Below are 14156 nucleotides of genomic sequence, written 5' to 3' on the forward strand. Positions count from 1 at the left end.
AGCTGTCAACATGTCCAGGTTGAAGGAGTAGGAAAAAACAGGCCTCTGTTTTTCAGTTTAATATTCTGTTTTAACTAAAACTTATCTTCTTCTTGTGAAAAAAATTTGAAAGGATACTTGCTTCTCTCTGCATTGTGTGTATATGTGTGTATGTGTGTGTATTGGGGCTTGAACTCAGGGCCTCTCACTCAGCTTTTTCACTCAGGGTTGTTATTCTACCCCCATGTATGACATTTTGCTGGTAACTGGAGATAAGAGTCTCTTGGATTTGTTTGCCTGGGATGGCCCTAACAGTGATACTCAGATCTCAGCCTCCTGAGTAGTTAGGATTATAAGTGTGAGCCACTGGCACCCTGCTTTCATTTTACATTTTATTTCACTGTATGCTAGATATGTGACATTATTCAGATGCTTGGCTTGTTATTTAAAGTGGGATAGTCATGTGTTTCTCCCAAAGGTAACATTAAAAAAAGTAATAGCTCTGTTCAAGAGATGTTAAACAGCAGAATATCTCACTGCTACGAAGGCAAAATTACTCGTAAATTAATTTATAACTTATAAGTTAATTAATTTATGTTGAATTAAAACCTCTTTGTACAGCTACTTGAAGGAAAGAAACAAAAAATAATTCCTGGTTACTCCTGGTGCAGTAACTGGCACGCTCTCTCTAAAAGGCTGTGTTTTCTTTCAGCACCCCCTCCAATTCCTGTCTTCTAGAGAAACACTTCCCCAAAACAGGAGAGACTTACCCTACAATCACTATAACAAAATCCAGCAAATTCCATCCATTCCTGACATAAGCATTAGGATGCAGCAACAATCCATACGCTATAATCTTCAAAAATGTCTCGACTGTAAAAATAATCAGGAAGGCATATTCTACTTTTTCCTGTGAAGACAAACAAAGAAACACACCAAAAATGGGAGAGAAGGAGAAACAGTGATTAGAATCAACATCTGAGAGATAGGAGCATTTTCCTCTAAAGTCTTATTATGAGAAATAGAGCAATTATACTGCACCTGGGCCAGGAAAGCATTTTCATTTTAACACCGAATTTCTCATAAGCAACTAAGTAGAATCCACTTCGTTCCAGGCTGCATGGCTGTAATTTACCACCTGTTCTGATGTATGCGTGTGATAAGTCTGTCTAGGTCATAACAGGCATGTTTGTTATTTGTACACATTTGTAAAAACACAGCATGGTTTCCTTCCTAGATTCCCAGACCAGGTCCAGAAATGTACAAGGGTAAAACAAAGATTTTGTACAATGGAATGAATGTCCTCAGGAACAAAAAAATAGGTCTGATGTCTTGAGTTGATCTCTGACTTCTCAATTCAAAGTTAGTTTTGAACCAAGTAGCAAGATCACCTTCAGCAACTCCCTCTGCTCCTCATTCACAGAATAGAAGGGAGTGAATTCAGAAGGCCAACACTTCTTGTTTATTAGAATGCTGCTTCCCCCTGGCCAACACTGCTGAGGTCACCGTGAGTTTCCCAGGAAATCTCAGTCCTTGTGACCATTCCCAAATGATTGTCAGCACTGCTGAGGACTCTGAGAATCTCTCCAGTTCTAACCCTTACAACTCTACACGCTGAGGAAAACACCTTAGCCAGCAAGTCTAAACACTTCCTTCTTTTATAAATGTTTTCTTTACATACTCCTATTTCAAGAGCAACATGGCTAAACAGGAATATGAGTGTGTGTGTATGTGTGTGTGTGTGTGTGTGTGTGTGTGTGTGCACGTGTGCGCACGCGCTCTGGTGGGTGGGGGGCATGGGAGTTTCAAATGTGCATGCAGAAAATACCTGAAATCACAGGAGGCATAGCTAACAGGAGCTATCGGCCCTCTGCTGAGGCCCAAAGTCTTACCCTCTTCTTCCTCATTTTCCTTTTCAAAAGTAATTAGAAGAGATTCTGCTGTGCTATAAGTGACCATTACTGTAGATTTATTTTTATAAATCAAATTTATGGTATAGAAAATGCTTCTGAAAAGAAATATTTTATTTTTGGAATTGTCTTTTAAAATATTTATTTCAGGATGTTTCCCACAGGCCTAACTCCCTAAAATATTTTAACCATATATATGTGTATATATATATATATATATATATATATATATATACACATATATATATACACACACACATATATATATTCACTTGCAGTAGGCCTGGTACTCTTTTACATTTAAATATGAATTTTGCCTAAGGCACCCCTAGGCTCAAGCTGTCTGTTGCCAGAGTCCTCTCCCTTTGTCTTTGGCTGCCCCAGGCAGAACTTCCCCATGGCTTGCCACCAGTATCTTCTCTCTTGGCCACCAGGGAAAAATCCAAACATGGCTGTGCATACAGAATATCATCTAGATTTTCAGCTTCCTGCTGGTTATATAAAAGCCAGTTATCAGCCTTTCCAGCCCTGGCCCTACAGCTATCACTGTCCCTTCTTAAACCCGCCTTCCAAAGCTTTCTTTGATCCTTGGGTCACTATTGCAACAGTCTAATAAAATTCTTTTTTTACTAGGAAAGTTGAGGGGAGGGGTTAGGTTAGGAGGGATGGGACAGAATGATAAAAGTAGTGACATCAATCAAGAAACATTGTACTTATAAACTGATTTGTTGAAATAGTAACCCTTTTGAACAACTGCTTAATAGAAATAATTGTTAAGCTGAGTGCTGGTGGCTCACACCTGTAATTCTAGCTACTCAGGAGGCTAACATCTGAGGATCACAGTTCAAAGCCAGCCTGAGAAGGGAAGTCTGTGAGACTCTTATCTCCAATAAGCCACTAGAAAACTGGAAGTGGTGCTATGGCTCAAGCAGTACAGCACTAGCCTTGAGCTGAAGAGTGCAGGGACAGTGCCAGAGTTAAAGCCCCACTACCAAAACAAAAAAAAAGTTACAAAAGATGCATTGTACTTATAAACTGTTTTCTTAAATGGTAACCCCTTTGTACAACTACTTAAAGATAATAATAAAAATAGAACTAAATTATTAATCTTAAAAAAACTCTTTTTTAGTACAAGTTACCCCAATCAGTGTATTTATAACCTGAAGAATCTAACTCACTGGGTGTCAGTGGCTCATGCTTATAATCCTAGCTACTGAGGAGGCTGAGATCTGAGGATTACAGTTCGAAGCCAGATTGGGCAGGAACGTCCAGGGAGACTTTTATTTCCAATTAACTACCAGAAAACCAGAGTAGAGCTGTGACTCAAAGTTGTAGAGTACTAGCCTTGAGTGAAAAAGCTTACGGACAGGACCCAGGCCCCAAGTTCAAGCCCCACAACCTACTGGACTGGGGAGGGGGGGTGCTTAACTCATGCCCATCTTTGATAACCATGCCTCCTGGTCCTGTAGAAGAGTTACAGTCCCAGTCAGGCTTATCCTGACCTGTGCCTCCCAGTTCTCACCATTCTCTTCCTACAACCATGTCTCTGGACTGGGCATCCTAGGGAGATGTTCTTCAGGTAGTACACAAACCCCATCATGCCATAAGTCTGTCTTCTTTGCAGCCCAGATTCCCTGTCTCCCATTCCTTGGCACACCCACACACAGTTTCCAGAGGAAACATCCTATACAATCTACATTGCACTACTACAAATGCACTGAAGATCAAAGCCTGACTTTGCTACTAGGTGGAGGGGGAAGATCCAAAAAGGCTCTGATGAATTCTGACTGTGCAAAGGAAAAAAGTATTTTATTACTTTAACCAGTGGCAAAAATCCTTAAAAATGCCAACCTACTGTACTCACATCAGCCCCTGACCACCAAATGTACATCATCAGTATGTTTTCAAGACTTAGGAGTTCTAGGAGAACAAGATAATCTAAAAACAGCACACAGATTCTATAATTCCCTGTCCCTTTTTATTCCTTCTGCTTTATTTACTAGGCCAGATAGGGGGAAAAAGACTTTGCTGCTATCAATATGCATAGCAGTTACATCCCTACGTCAAGACAGCACCATACTTCAGAGAGAAAAAACAAGACAAAGAACAAACAGTACACCTACTGAACACAGCTTGTTTTTCCTTTTTGGCTTTTATTTATAAGTAAGTTTACCACATTAAAGCAAGGGCCATTAGTACAAGTAAACTCTTTCTTTAAGTGTTTAATACCTCCCCATTATTCTCCTCCCTTCCTTTGTAAAGACTTCAGCTCCTCTTTCCAAAATCCTTCGTAAATTACTTGATGGAATAAATTGTAAGAAATACCACCTTGCTCTAATGTGATTCTGTATTTCAGAGATTCTATCACAATGCCAACTAAAAAATTACAGGCTGAACATACAGTAGACCAGTCTACCTAGAAGCCAGTGTCTTCCTGGTCCTCAGTTCTGCTATTATGAAGAATTCCTAGGAAACAAGCGTACATTGAATAAATTTAGTGTTAAGAAAACACAAGCCGGGTACCAGTGGTCAGGCCTGTAATCCCAGCTACTCAGGAGGCTGAGATCTGAGGATTGTGGTTCAAAGCCAGCCCAGGCAGGAAAGTCCTCTCAAGGACTTTATCTCCAATAAACCACCAGAAAACTGGAAGTGGCTCAAGTGATAGAGCACTAGCCTTGAGCTGAAGAGCTGAGGGATGGTGCCCAGGTCCAGAGTTCAAGGTCCATGACCAACCCAAAAAAAGAAGGAATAGGAGGGCCACTAGCTCATGCCTAGCTACTCAGGAGCCTGAGATCTAAGGATTGTGGTTTGAAGCCCACTTGGGCAGTAAAGCTCATGAGATTCTTATCTCCAAATAACTACCAAAATTAGCTGGAAGTGGAAGTAGAGCTGTGGGCTCAAGTGATGGAGTGCTAGACTTGAGTAAAAATAGCTCAGGGACAGTGCCCAGGCCCTGAGTTCAAGCCCTAGGACCAGCACAACAACAAAAGGCAGGAAGGCAGGAAGGCAGGGAGGCAGGGAGGCAGGGAGGGAGGGAGGGAGGGAGGGAGGGAGGGAGGGAGGGAGGGAGGGAGGGAGGGAGGGAGGGAGGGAGGGAGGGAGGGAGGGAGGGAGGAAGGAAAAGGAAAAGCAAACAAGCAAGCAAGCAAGAAAGCAAGAAACAAGGTATCTTCCTAAGTTACTCTAACACTTTGTAAAAGTCTGAAATAAACAGTCAAATTACTGGGCTAAAGGCTGCTGTCATCCTACTTGGACCTCTCCCTCAACCCCATTCTACAAAGTCAAAGTCATTATCCTTCCATCCTTTCCTAGCTTTCTTTCCACTTTTCTTCCATAAGAGGAAAAAGAAGGAAGGAAGGAAGGAAGGAAGGAAGGAAGGAAGGAAGGAAGGAAGGAAGGAAGGAAGGAAGGAAGGAAGGAAGGAAGGAGGGAGGGAGGGGGGAGGAAGGCAGGAAGGTGGGAAGGCAGGCAGAAAGAAAAGAAGAAAAAAAGAAAGAAGGGGAGGGAGGGAGGGAAAAAAGAAAAGAAAAGGAAAACAAAACAAAGCAAAGCAAAGCAAAGAGAAAATCGCTCCATTTACCAAAGAGAGCTGCCCTGTGCCATTCAGCCTCCTATCAGTAGTAGTATCTTTTTACTGGCAGGAAGTCCTGAGTGGACAGGGCCAGTCAAACTTCCTTTTAGAAAACTGCTATCAGATGTGACCTTATATATGGCATAAGTTGCCCATGAAAATAAAGGAATAAAGGCTCAGATCTAATTTTGAAAATTTATATTCTTAAGACAGTGAAATTGCACAATATGATAGACTCTGAGCCAACATTTCCTAAACCAGTTCACAGTCTTTAAACCTGCTATACTTACAAAGAGGCTGAGAGATGTCAGATGCCCTTTATTGTACTTGGTTCTTCCCTGTTCCCAGGGATTCTTTTATTCACCCGTCTGTCTGCTCATCCATCCATTCTGACTACCTGGTTCTTTCCCAACAAAGCCTGATCCCTAAACTCACAGAGCTTCTAGCTGCTGTCAAGTACTCAAGAAAGGATTGAGGCAGCTAGGTGACAGCTCTTAGTTTTGCTCATTTATTTACATGGCCCCAAGGGTTTTAAAAAGTTTTCTTGGCTTATATTTTGCCAACATCTGTCCCTCCCCCATCTCTTTCTGCACTCAGCCTATTGGCAGGGATCATCTCTTAGCTGTCTTTTTGACTCTAGTATCTAGTGTCATACCCAGCATACATAATGCACCCATAGATGCTTCTAGGAAGCAGTGAAGGAAAAGAATAAAGCACCAAGACAAAACATAAAAAGAACTATAAAGGCCTAAGGTTTTGTGATCCTAGCATATATGTCCAAAAACAAAGTAACAAGATATCTTCCTAGGTTACTCTAACACTTTGTCAAAGTATAAAATAAACAATCAAATTACTGAGCTAAAAGCTGCTGTCATCCTACTTGGACCTCTCCCTCTATTCCATTCTACAGAGTAAACTCATTATCCTTCCATCCTCTCCTAGCTTTCTTTCCACTTTTCTTCCATAGGAACCCTTCACTTCAAGCCAAAAGCCAACCTGTTCGCTCCCATATATGCCAGTGCTTTCTTACATGCCCTTGCTCAGCCTGCTTCATTCACCCAGTGTTCCTGCCCTAAAGTATGTACCTTCTCAACAAAGTGAGCACCCAGCTCTACGAAATACAATTGAAAACAAGCCCCACGCAGTTAAGTGGAAAGAACACATGGTTGTAGCCATAATATTTGTTTTCTGCTAGTCCTGACTTAGCCAGGAATTTGTGCTGTAACTCTGGGCCACGGTGGAAATTCACATCCAGTTCTCTTTCTCCAGAAGTCTCCTCAGTCTGTTTTTTCATTAGTCTAAGCTCTACTCATCCTTCAAGGCCAAGATGAAGTGATACTTCCTCAGCAAGATCTTTTTTAATGTCTGAGACAAAACTGGAGCCTGCTCCTATATGCTATAGATGCCCATTATACTTCATACCCTTAATTCAACATAGAACATTGTATTTTAAAAATTACCTCTTTAATTGTAAGTCCAGAAATAAAACCACACATACACACACACACACACACACACACACACACACACACACACACACACACACACACACACACACACACACACACACACACACACACAGAGCCAAAGGTATTGGTAAAACTGAATATCCAAATAAAACAGAATGAGATTAGCCCCTTTATCTCCTGCTACACAAAAAACAACTAAAATAAAAATAAAGAGTTAAATAAGTAAGTCCTGAACTCTGTAAATGTGCCAGAAGAAAACACAGGGTAAATTTTCTTGACACTAGCCTGGGCAAAGACTTTGGAAATGACAAATGGGATTGCATCAAACTAAAAAGCTATGCACAGTAAAGAAAATAATTAATGAAATAAAAAGATAACTTACAGAATGGGAAGAAAGTATTTGCAAACCATATGTCTGACAGAGCTAATACCCAAAATATCTAAGAATGTAACTCAATAGTAAGAAAACAACCCCTTTTTAAATGAGCAAAGAATTTGGAGTAGACATTTCACAAAAGAGAACATACAGATAGTCAACTGTCATAAAAAAATACTCAAATCAGCACCTTATAGCTATTAAGATGGTTATCGTCAAAAAGACAGGAGATAAATATTTGCAAAGACGTGCAGCAAACAGACTCTTCTGCACTGTTGGTGAGGATATAAATTATTATGAGATATGCAGACTAGTATGGAAATACCACAAAGAAAGGAATATATGATCCAGCAATTCCATGCATGAGAAATATCCAAAGGGAATAAAATCAGTATGCTGAAGACTTACACACTCCCATGTTCACCACAGCACTGATCATCATAGCCAACTGCCAAACTGTGGGAGCAATGTAGGTGTCCACAGTGAGTGAGTGGGAAAAGAAAATGTGGGAAGTACTCACAAGCAAATATTTTTCAACCTTTAAAAAGGAAGGAGGGCTGGGCACTAATAGCTCACACCTGGACCTAGCTACTCAGGAAGGCTGAGATCTGAGGATCTTAGTTCATAGCCAACCTGGGCAGGAAAGTCCATGAGACTCCTATCTTCAATTAACCATCAAAAAGCTAGAAGTAAAGCACTGGCCTTGAGCAAAACAACTCAGGGCAGTGCCCAGACCCTGAGTTCAAGCCTGAAGTCCAGCACAAAAAATTTAAAATAAAATAAAAAATGCTAGTGGTGCTAATTGCTCACACCTGTACTCCTAGCTACCCGGGAAACTGAGATCTGAGTATTGTGGTGCAAAGCCAGCCTGAGCAGGAAAGTTTGTGAGACTCATCTCTAATTAACTACCAGAAAACCAGAAGTGGAGCTATGGCTCAAAGTGAGAAAGCGCTAGCCCTGAGCTCAGGGACAGCACCAAGGTCCTAAGTTCGAGCCCCATGACCAACAAAAAAATAAGATAAAAATAAACAAAAATAACAAGGAAGGAAATTTTGTCATGTACAGATAAGCCTAGAGGACACTGTGCTCAGTAAAATAACCCAGTCACAGAAAGTCAAATACTCATAATCTTGCTTGTATGTGGCAACTGAAAAAAAAAAGTCAAAGACACAGAAAGTAGAACAATGTCTACCAAGATCTGGGAGCAGGGGAATTGGGAGGGTTGAAGGGAGGTTAATCAAAGGATATGAAATTTCAGTTAGACATAAGGAACCAATTCAGAAGACCTACTATACAACAGTGTGTATATATACTATATAATACAATGGTTTTTTTGGGGGGGAGGGGCCAGTTGTGGGGCCTGAACTCTGGGCCTAGGTGCTGTCCCTGAGCTCTTCAGCTCAAGGCTAGCACTCTACCACTTGAGCCACAGTGCCATCTGCGGCTTTTTCTGCATATGTGGTGCTGAGGAATGGAACCCAGGGCCTCATGCATGCAAGGCAAGCACTCTACCACTGAGCCACCTTCCCAGCCCAATACAATGTTTTATACACTGGAAAATTCCAGAAAAAAATTTTAACCTTCTTACCAAAAAAAAACCCTAAGTATGTGAGGTAACAGATATAGTAATGAGCTTTATATAGCCATTCTCAATATTGCATCTATTAAAATACATTGTACACTATAAATACATATAATCCTTGTCAATTTTAAATAAATTTGTAAAAATGATCTCTTTAATATTGACTTCCTCAATAAATCATCATTTCTGTAAGGCCAGAAATGATACTTCATGTATCATTGTGTTTCTAGAACCTGTTACAAAACTGGATATTCCACATCTATAAACAAATCAATAATTGGACAAAATGAGAGGTTTTGATTAAGCATTATTAAATGTTCTTTCCTGCTAGTAAATCTTCACAACACCAGGGCCACCCTGGCTTTGCCCAGTTCCAGGAAAGCCTGCATCCACTCAACCCTCTCACCTGTCTATTCCACATGCTGGGATCTGGGGTCGTGCAGCTTCAGGGAGAGGCATACACAAACTGTAGTGATCAGGCCTCAGCAGCGGACATAAAAGGCTTGTGAGGACCAGTGGAAAGACAGAGATTGAGGCAGGAGAGACAGACAGCATGAAGGGCCTCAGGTGCCATGTGACAGGGTCGTCCTTTATTTCCCATATGTAAGATGAACAGAACCAGATCTTGCTCAGGTGGAAAACTGTATTTCACTTGATCTGTTAAGTAAGGGGAGGTTCTTGAAGGGCTCAGGAGCCCTTTTCCCTATCCTACTCTTTCACTTATCAACCAGTGAAGACAGCCAACTCAAGGCAGTAAGAACTGCGGTACCAGCTGTGGTTTCTTCAAGTGGCTGGGTCACCTGAGGTCATCCTGTTGAGAGCCCTTCCCTTACTGCCTTACACATTTCAAAAGATGGTCTGGGGCACCACAGGGCTAAGATTACATGGTTTCCCTAAGCAGATCCAACCTTTAGTAAACTGGTAGATGACCAGTGGAGGGTGACCAGAAAGAAGGCAGGCCTAGGCTCAAAGCAGAGGTAATTTGCTCTTCTGCAGGTATTAATGAAGTATGTGCTCACAGGGCCTCCAACGTGTAGTTTAGTTTAATTTTACATTTACAAGGGGGGGGCGGGGAAACTGGCTAAAACATTTGGTTTGCCCTCTTTTTCTCTTTGTTTTAAAGGTACAAATATTACATGGCATTTGTGTCCCCTCAGTTCAATCCTAGTGTCAGCCTGTTTCAGTCATTTAGTCCTCTAGATTCTCAGTTCTCTCATCTATAAAATAGGAAGAAGTCATGCTTGTCCTGTGCAGCCAGGTTACACTGAAAAATCCTGCTAAGTAAAAGGAAAGTGCAGACTGTAACACACTTCCATCAAAGACATACATGAATGAGGAGGTAAGACAGGTCCATGGGAGGTACAATTTCTCTTCCTTGTGTGTGGGTGCAGTTCTCATAGAAGCATCTGGAACTCTGAAGCGGTATCTCAAGAGATCCCACAACAGGGCCAGGGACCCCCGTGACTACCCCAGTGGAAAAGGATTCTGCCTAGGACGCTGTTTAAAATGTGTCCAGATATAACAAATGGAGGAGGCCAGCAGGGTGGCCTTGAAAATATCTGGTCTGTGGGCAGAGGGCAGCTTCATTTCTGAGAGTAGGAGTGGAAGTGGGAGCAGAAGCAGCTGACAGGGAACTCTCCTGGCTCATCAGCAGAACAAAGGAAACTGCTGCTTTACTAACAATACAGCAGTTATCTTGAATGGGACACTACAGTCCTGGCCACTCCACCAAATTTCTAGAGTGACTGTACCCTACTCCATCCCTACTCTCAGTCCAGGGGCTATAGGAGTTGGCCAGACAAAAACTAAAACAAAAGAAGCATCTGCTGTTGTTATTATATGAGCCCCCAAATCAATCTGAACCTGAAGTCAGAAATTCCCTTTACTGCCATGGGTTTTTTCACTTCCAAAAGCTAATAAACTAACCTGGTTTGAAAAATCCAAGAAAACCACACTGGTCCTGTTGGATCACTCTGCTTCTCTTACATTGTTGAAGCAACTGGGAGAATCAGCTCCTATAAGCTGCTTGTTTGATAAGAGAGGAACCCTTTGTTGTTGTTTTTTGTTTGTTTTTGTGTGTGCCCATCCTGGGACTTGAACTCAGGGTCTGGGCCCTGGCATTAAGCTTTTTGATCAACGTTAGAGCTGTACCACTTGAGACACAGCTCCACTTTTGACTTTTTGTTTTGTTTTGTTTTAGTGGTTAATTGGAGGTACGAGTCAGAGACTTTCTTGCCTGGGCTGACTTTAAACCCTTTCATCAGACCTCAGCCTCCTGAATCTAGGATGAGCTACCAGACATGAGCCACCAGTGCTTGGGAAGACAGGATTCCTTTTACAAACTCAATGCACGTTCTTACTACCTAGGATCTACGGGCTCTGCACGTCACTGGGAATTCATATAGGCTCAACTTGGCAAATTTACGTTTTCAAGCTTGCCTCTAGAAATTCACATAGGTTCAACTTTGAAAACTTACTTTTTCAAGTTTACCCAGTCTCTTTCACCACCACCAGTTTCAACTGGTTTCAGGTACTCTGTACCCTCCTGAAAAAATACTGCTTTGAACTTGTCCCGATTATCCGGGGAACCAGGACTCTGGGTTCCTTTGGCAGTGGGTACATCCCATAATTGGCACTCTCACTTCTTCACGCAGCTTCAACTCTCAGATACTGCCAAGTCTGCCAGTTTAAACCACTTTTAATTTAATTCAGCAACACTCACTAGGTATCTACCCCATATCAGGTATGACCTTATCATGAGGGATTAAAACATGGCTAAGACATTGTTGATGTCCTCATGTCCATAAAAACTTCAAAACACAGCAGAATGACAATCATAGCTGTTGTCCAGAAGGCAGAGAAAGCAACTAAACATGCCTGGAGCTTTCAGGAAAGTTTCTTGTAAAGCAAGAGACTGTATCCCATCAAAGCCTTCCACATGACTTCCACAATCTGACTTCACCCCACTAACCAACAACCCATAACTGTTGCAGTCCAAGTGGACAGGACCCCTTCATGTATCTTATTCCCACCCTATTTCACATGTCCTTATATTCCAGTTCATTAGCTCCCATACAGTCCAACAAAGACAAGACTTTGTGATTGCTTTCCTCCTCACAGACTGAAAGGGAAGATCAAGAAATTCCATTCCCTCCAAGCACTATTTTACTCCCCCTTTTAAAGTTTTAACCATTGAATAGAGTAGAACAATGACCACCACAATCCCATTACCTATGTCTTAATTCCCCATGGCAGACAACCCTACTAGTCATTGAGTGGCATAGCACTTCCCTCCTGCCCCTACCATGCTTTGCTGAAGGGTCACACAATGCTCTACTAGACATCATCCCTAAGTGGAGTTTACATCTAAATTGAAATATTTGTTATCCAAGAGTTAAAAGTCATACCACATGTTCTGGCATTTAATTATGAAAGGGAACCATATATCACTGGAGAACCAGCTATCTATGAAGTCATCAAAGACAGTAGGAAAGGGCACTGTCTCCATTTTGGGGAGCTCTTGATCTAGTTGAGAAATAAACTTACTAACAAGATCTTGTATTACATGTGGATTTGTCAGTGCCTGATGGCAGGAACCATTTCATCCACTTAGGAACAGAACCAAGTAAAGAACTTAACACTCAACCTCAATAAATATCAAGATACCAGCAGCCTCAAAATCAGAAAATCAAAGCCATGGTCTCAAGACCACATTGTAAGGATGAACCAGCAACCTTATCATACAACCTAAGGGAGTTAAAACACTCCCCACCAGCATACTATGTACTATCTTCTAGCTGAAATCACAGAATCATACTTTCTCTCTAAACCATGTCAGGCCTTTATCTTGCATGCCAACAGCTCAGGTCTCGTTGGATGGCAATGGGGCCTGTGTAAGGCTGGTTAAAGTCTTGCTCTGCTTCCATAAACATTTTGACAACTGCAAAATGTCTCTCTTTTTAGAAAAAAAGAAGTGCTAACAGTGGTTGGTTTACATGACATGAACTAAACCCTGCAACATATCTACTTCCTGTCCTGAAAAGAAACCAGTAAATACTTCAAAATGGCAAGAACCAGTCAGTTCAAAACTGAACATTTTTGTTTTGACAACAGAGTATTTATTCCTTTTCTTTTAAAGTATTTTTATTATCATTATTTATACAAAGGAATTGTCATATAACAAAGCCATTAATGAATAAAATTCATTCTGACTGATGTCACCCCTTTCTTATAGTCATGCCTTTTGCCCGTTAACAAAGCTAATGAAAACCTGTTCAGATTGGTGAACTGTTATACCAGTAGATATCTGAATTAGAAACAAAATCTCCTTTAATCTCCCAAATGCTCACTCACATCCCCATAACCAGACCACTATCATACCTGGACTCAGCTACTTAGAGCCTTTTAAAGAGGCATCTTCTCAGCTCTGACCTCATTGATCCTCCAAGCTCTGGAGTATGGTAGGCAAGGAAAAAGTTATGTATTTTATATAGGAGGGTCAGAGACACTAAGTTATTTCTGGCACAGTCAACAGAATCAGCTAAAAATCTAAACTAAAACTAAAAATCAAAGGACAGTAATCATGGGCCCTGCTTTGAAGAGACTTGACTATGTCCACTGGCGAGGAAAAGCCTAGCTCCACTCTAGTTCCATGCAAGATCTTACCTAGATCTTACAGCTGCTCACTGAATGTACCTGTTCTGATAGGCAGCACTGCTGAGCTCCTCCCCTGAGACAGTCACCATATTAGGCAGCACTTTCACCTTGGACAATGGAGACAAAGCCTGAGATCAGGTCCTGTCTCTGCCACCTATTAGCTGTGTAAATTCAGGCAAGTGACCTTATCCCTCTTCACTGAAACTTTCTTCATAAGATGAGAATAAAAAAGCAGAACCAGCCCAGGTTTATTACCTATAAATTAAGTGAGAGCTGGATGCTGGTGACTCATACCTGTAGCTATTCAGGAGGCTGAAATATGAGGATCAAGGTTTGAAGCCAGCTAGAGGAGAAAAGTCTGTGAGACTCTTATCTCTCATTAACCATCTCAAGTGGTAGAATGCCAGCCCTGAGCACAAAAGTTAAGGGACAATGCCCAGGCCCTATGTTAAAGCCCCACTATCAGCACCAAGAAATTAAAATTAAAAAACTAAATGAGGGAACAACACAAGCCAGGGGTTTGTGTATGGTAAATTCCATGGCAAATTCTCAGGCACATGGGATGTGACTGTTATGTCTATGCAATATTTCTTGTACTTTACTGGCCACAACC

The 14156-nt window shown here is 41.5% G+C and overlaps 1 protein-coding gene across 12 annotated transcripts in view; it reads right to left on the reverse strand.

Moving 5' to 3' along the window:
* The window catches only part of Cacna1d (calcium voltage-gated channel subunit alpha1 D), a 353221-nt gene that overhangs the window by 179966 nt on the left and 159099 nt on the right, over positions 1-14156 (reverse strand). For all 12 annotated transcript variants that reach the window (XM_070018505.1, XM_070018511.1, XM_070018515.1 and 9 more), the window contains one exon: positions 750-889. In XM_070018505.1, the coding sequence (XP_069874606.1) occupies positions 750-889 (140 nt within the window). The remainder of the gene's footprint in view (positions 1-749; positions 890-14156) is intronic.

This window comes from Dipodomys merriami, unplaced genomic scaffold, assembly GCF_024711535.1.
Source record: "Dipodomys merriami isolate MVZ:Mamm:240054 unplaced genomic scaffold, mDipMer1.0.p SCAF_13, whole genome shotgun sequence".
NCBI lineage: Eukaryota > Metazoa > Chordata > Mammalia > Rodentia > Heteromyidae > Dipodomys > Dipodomys merriami.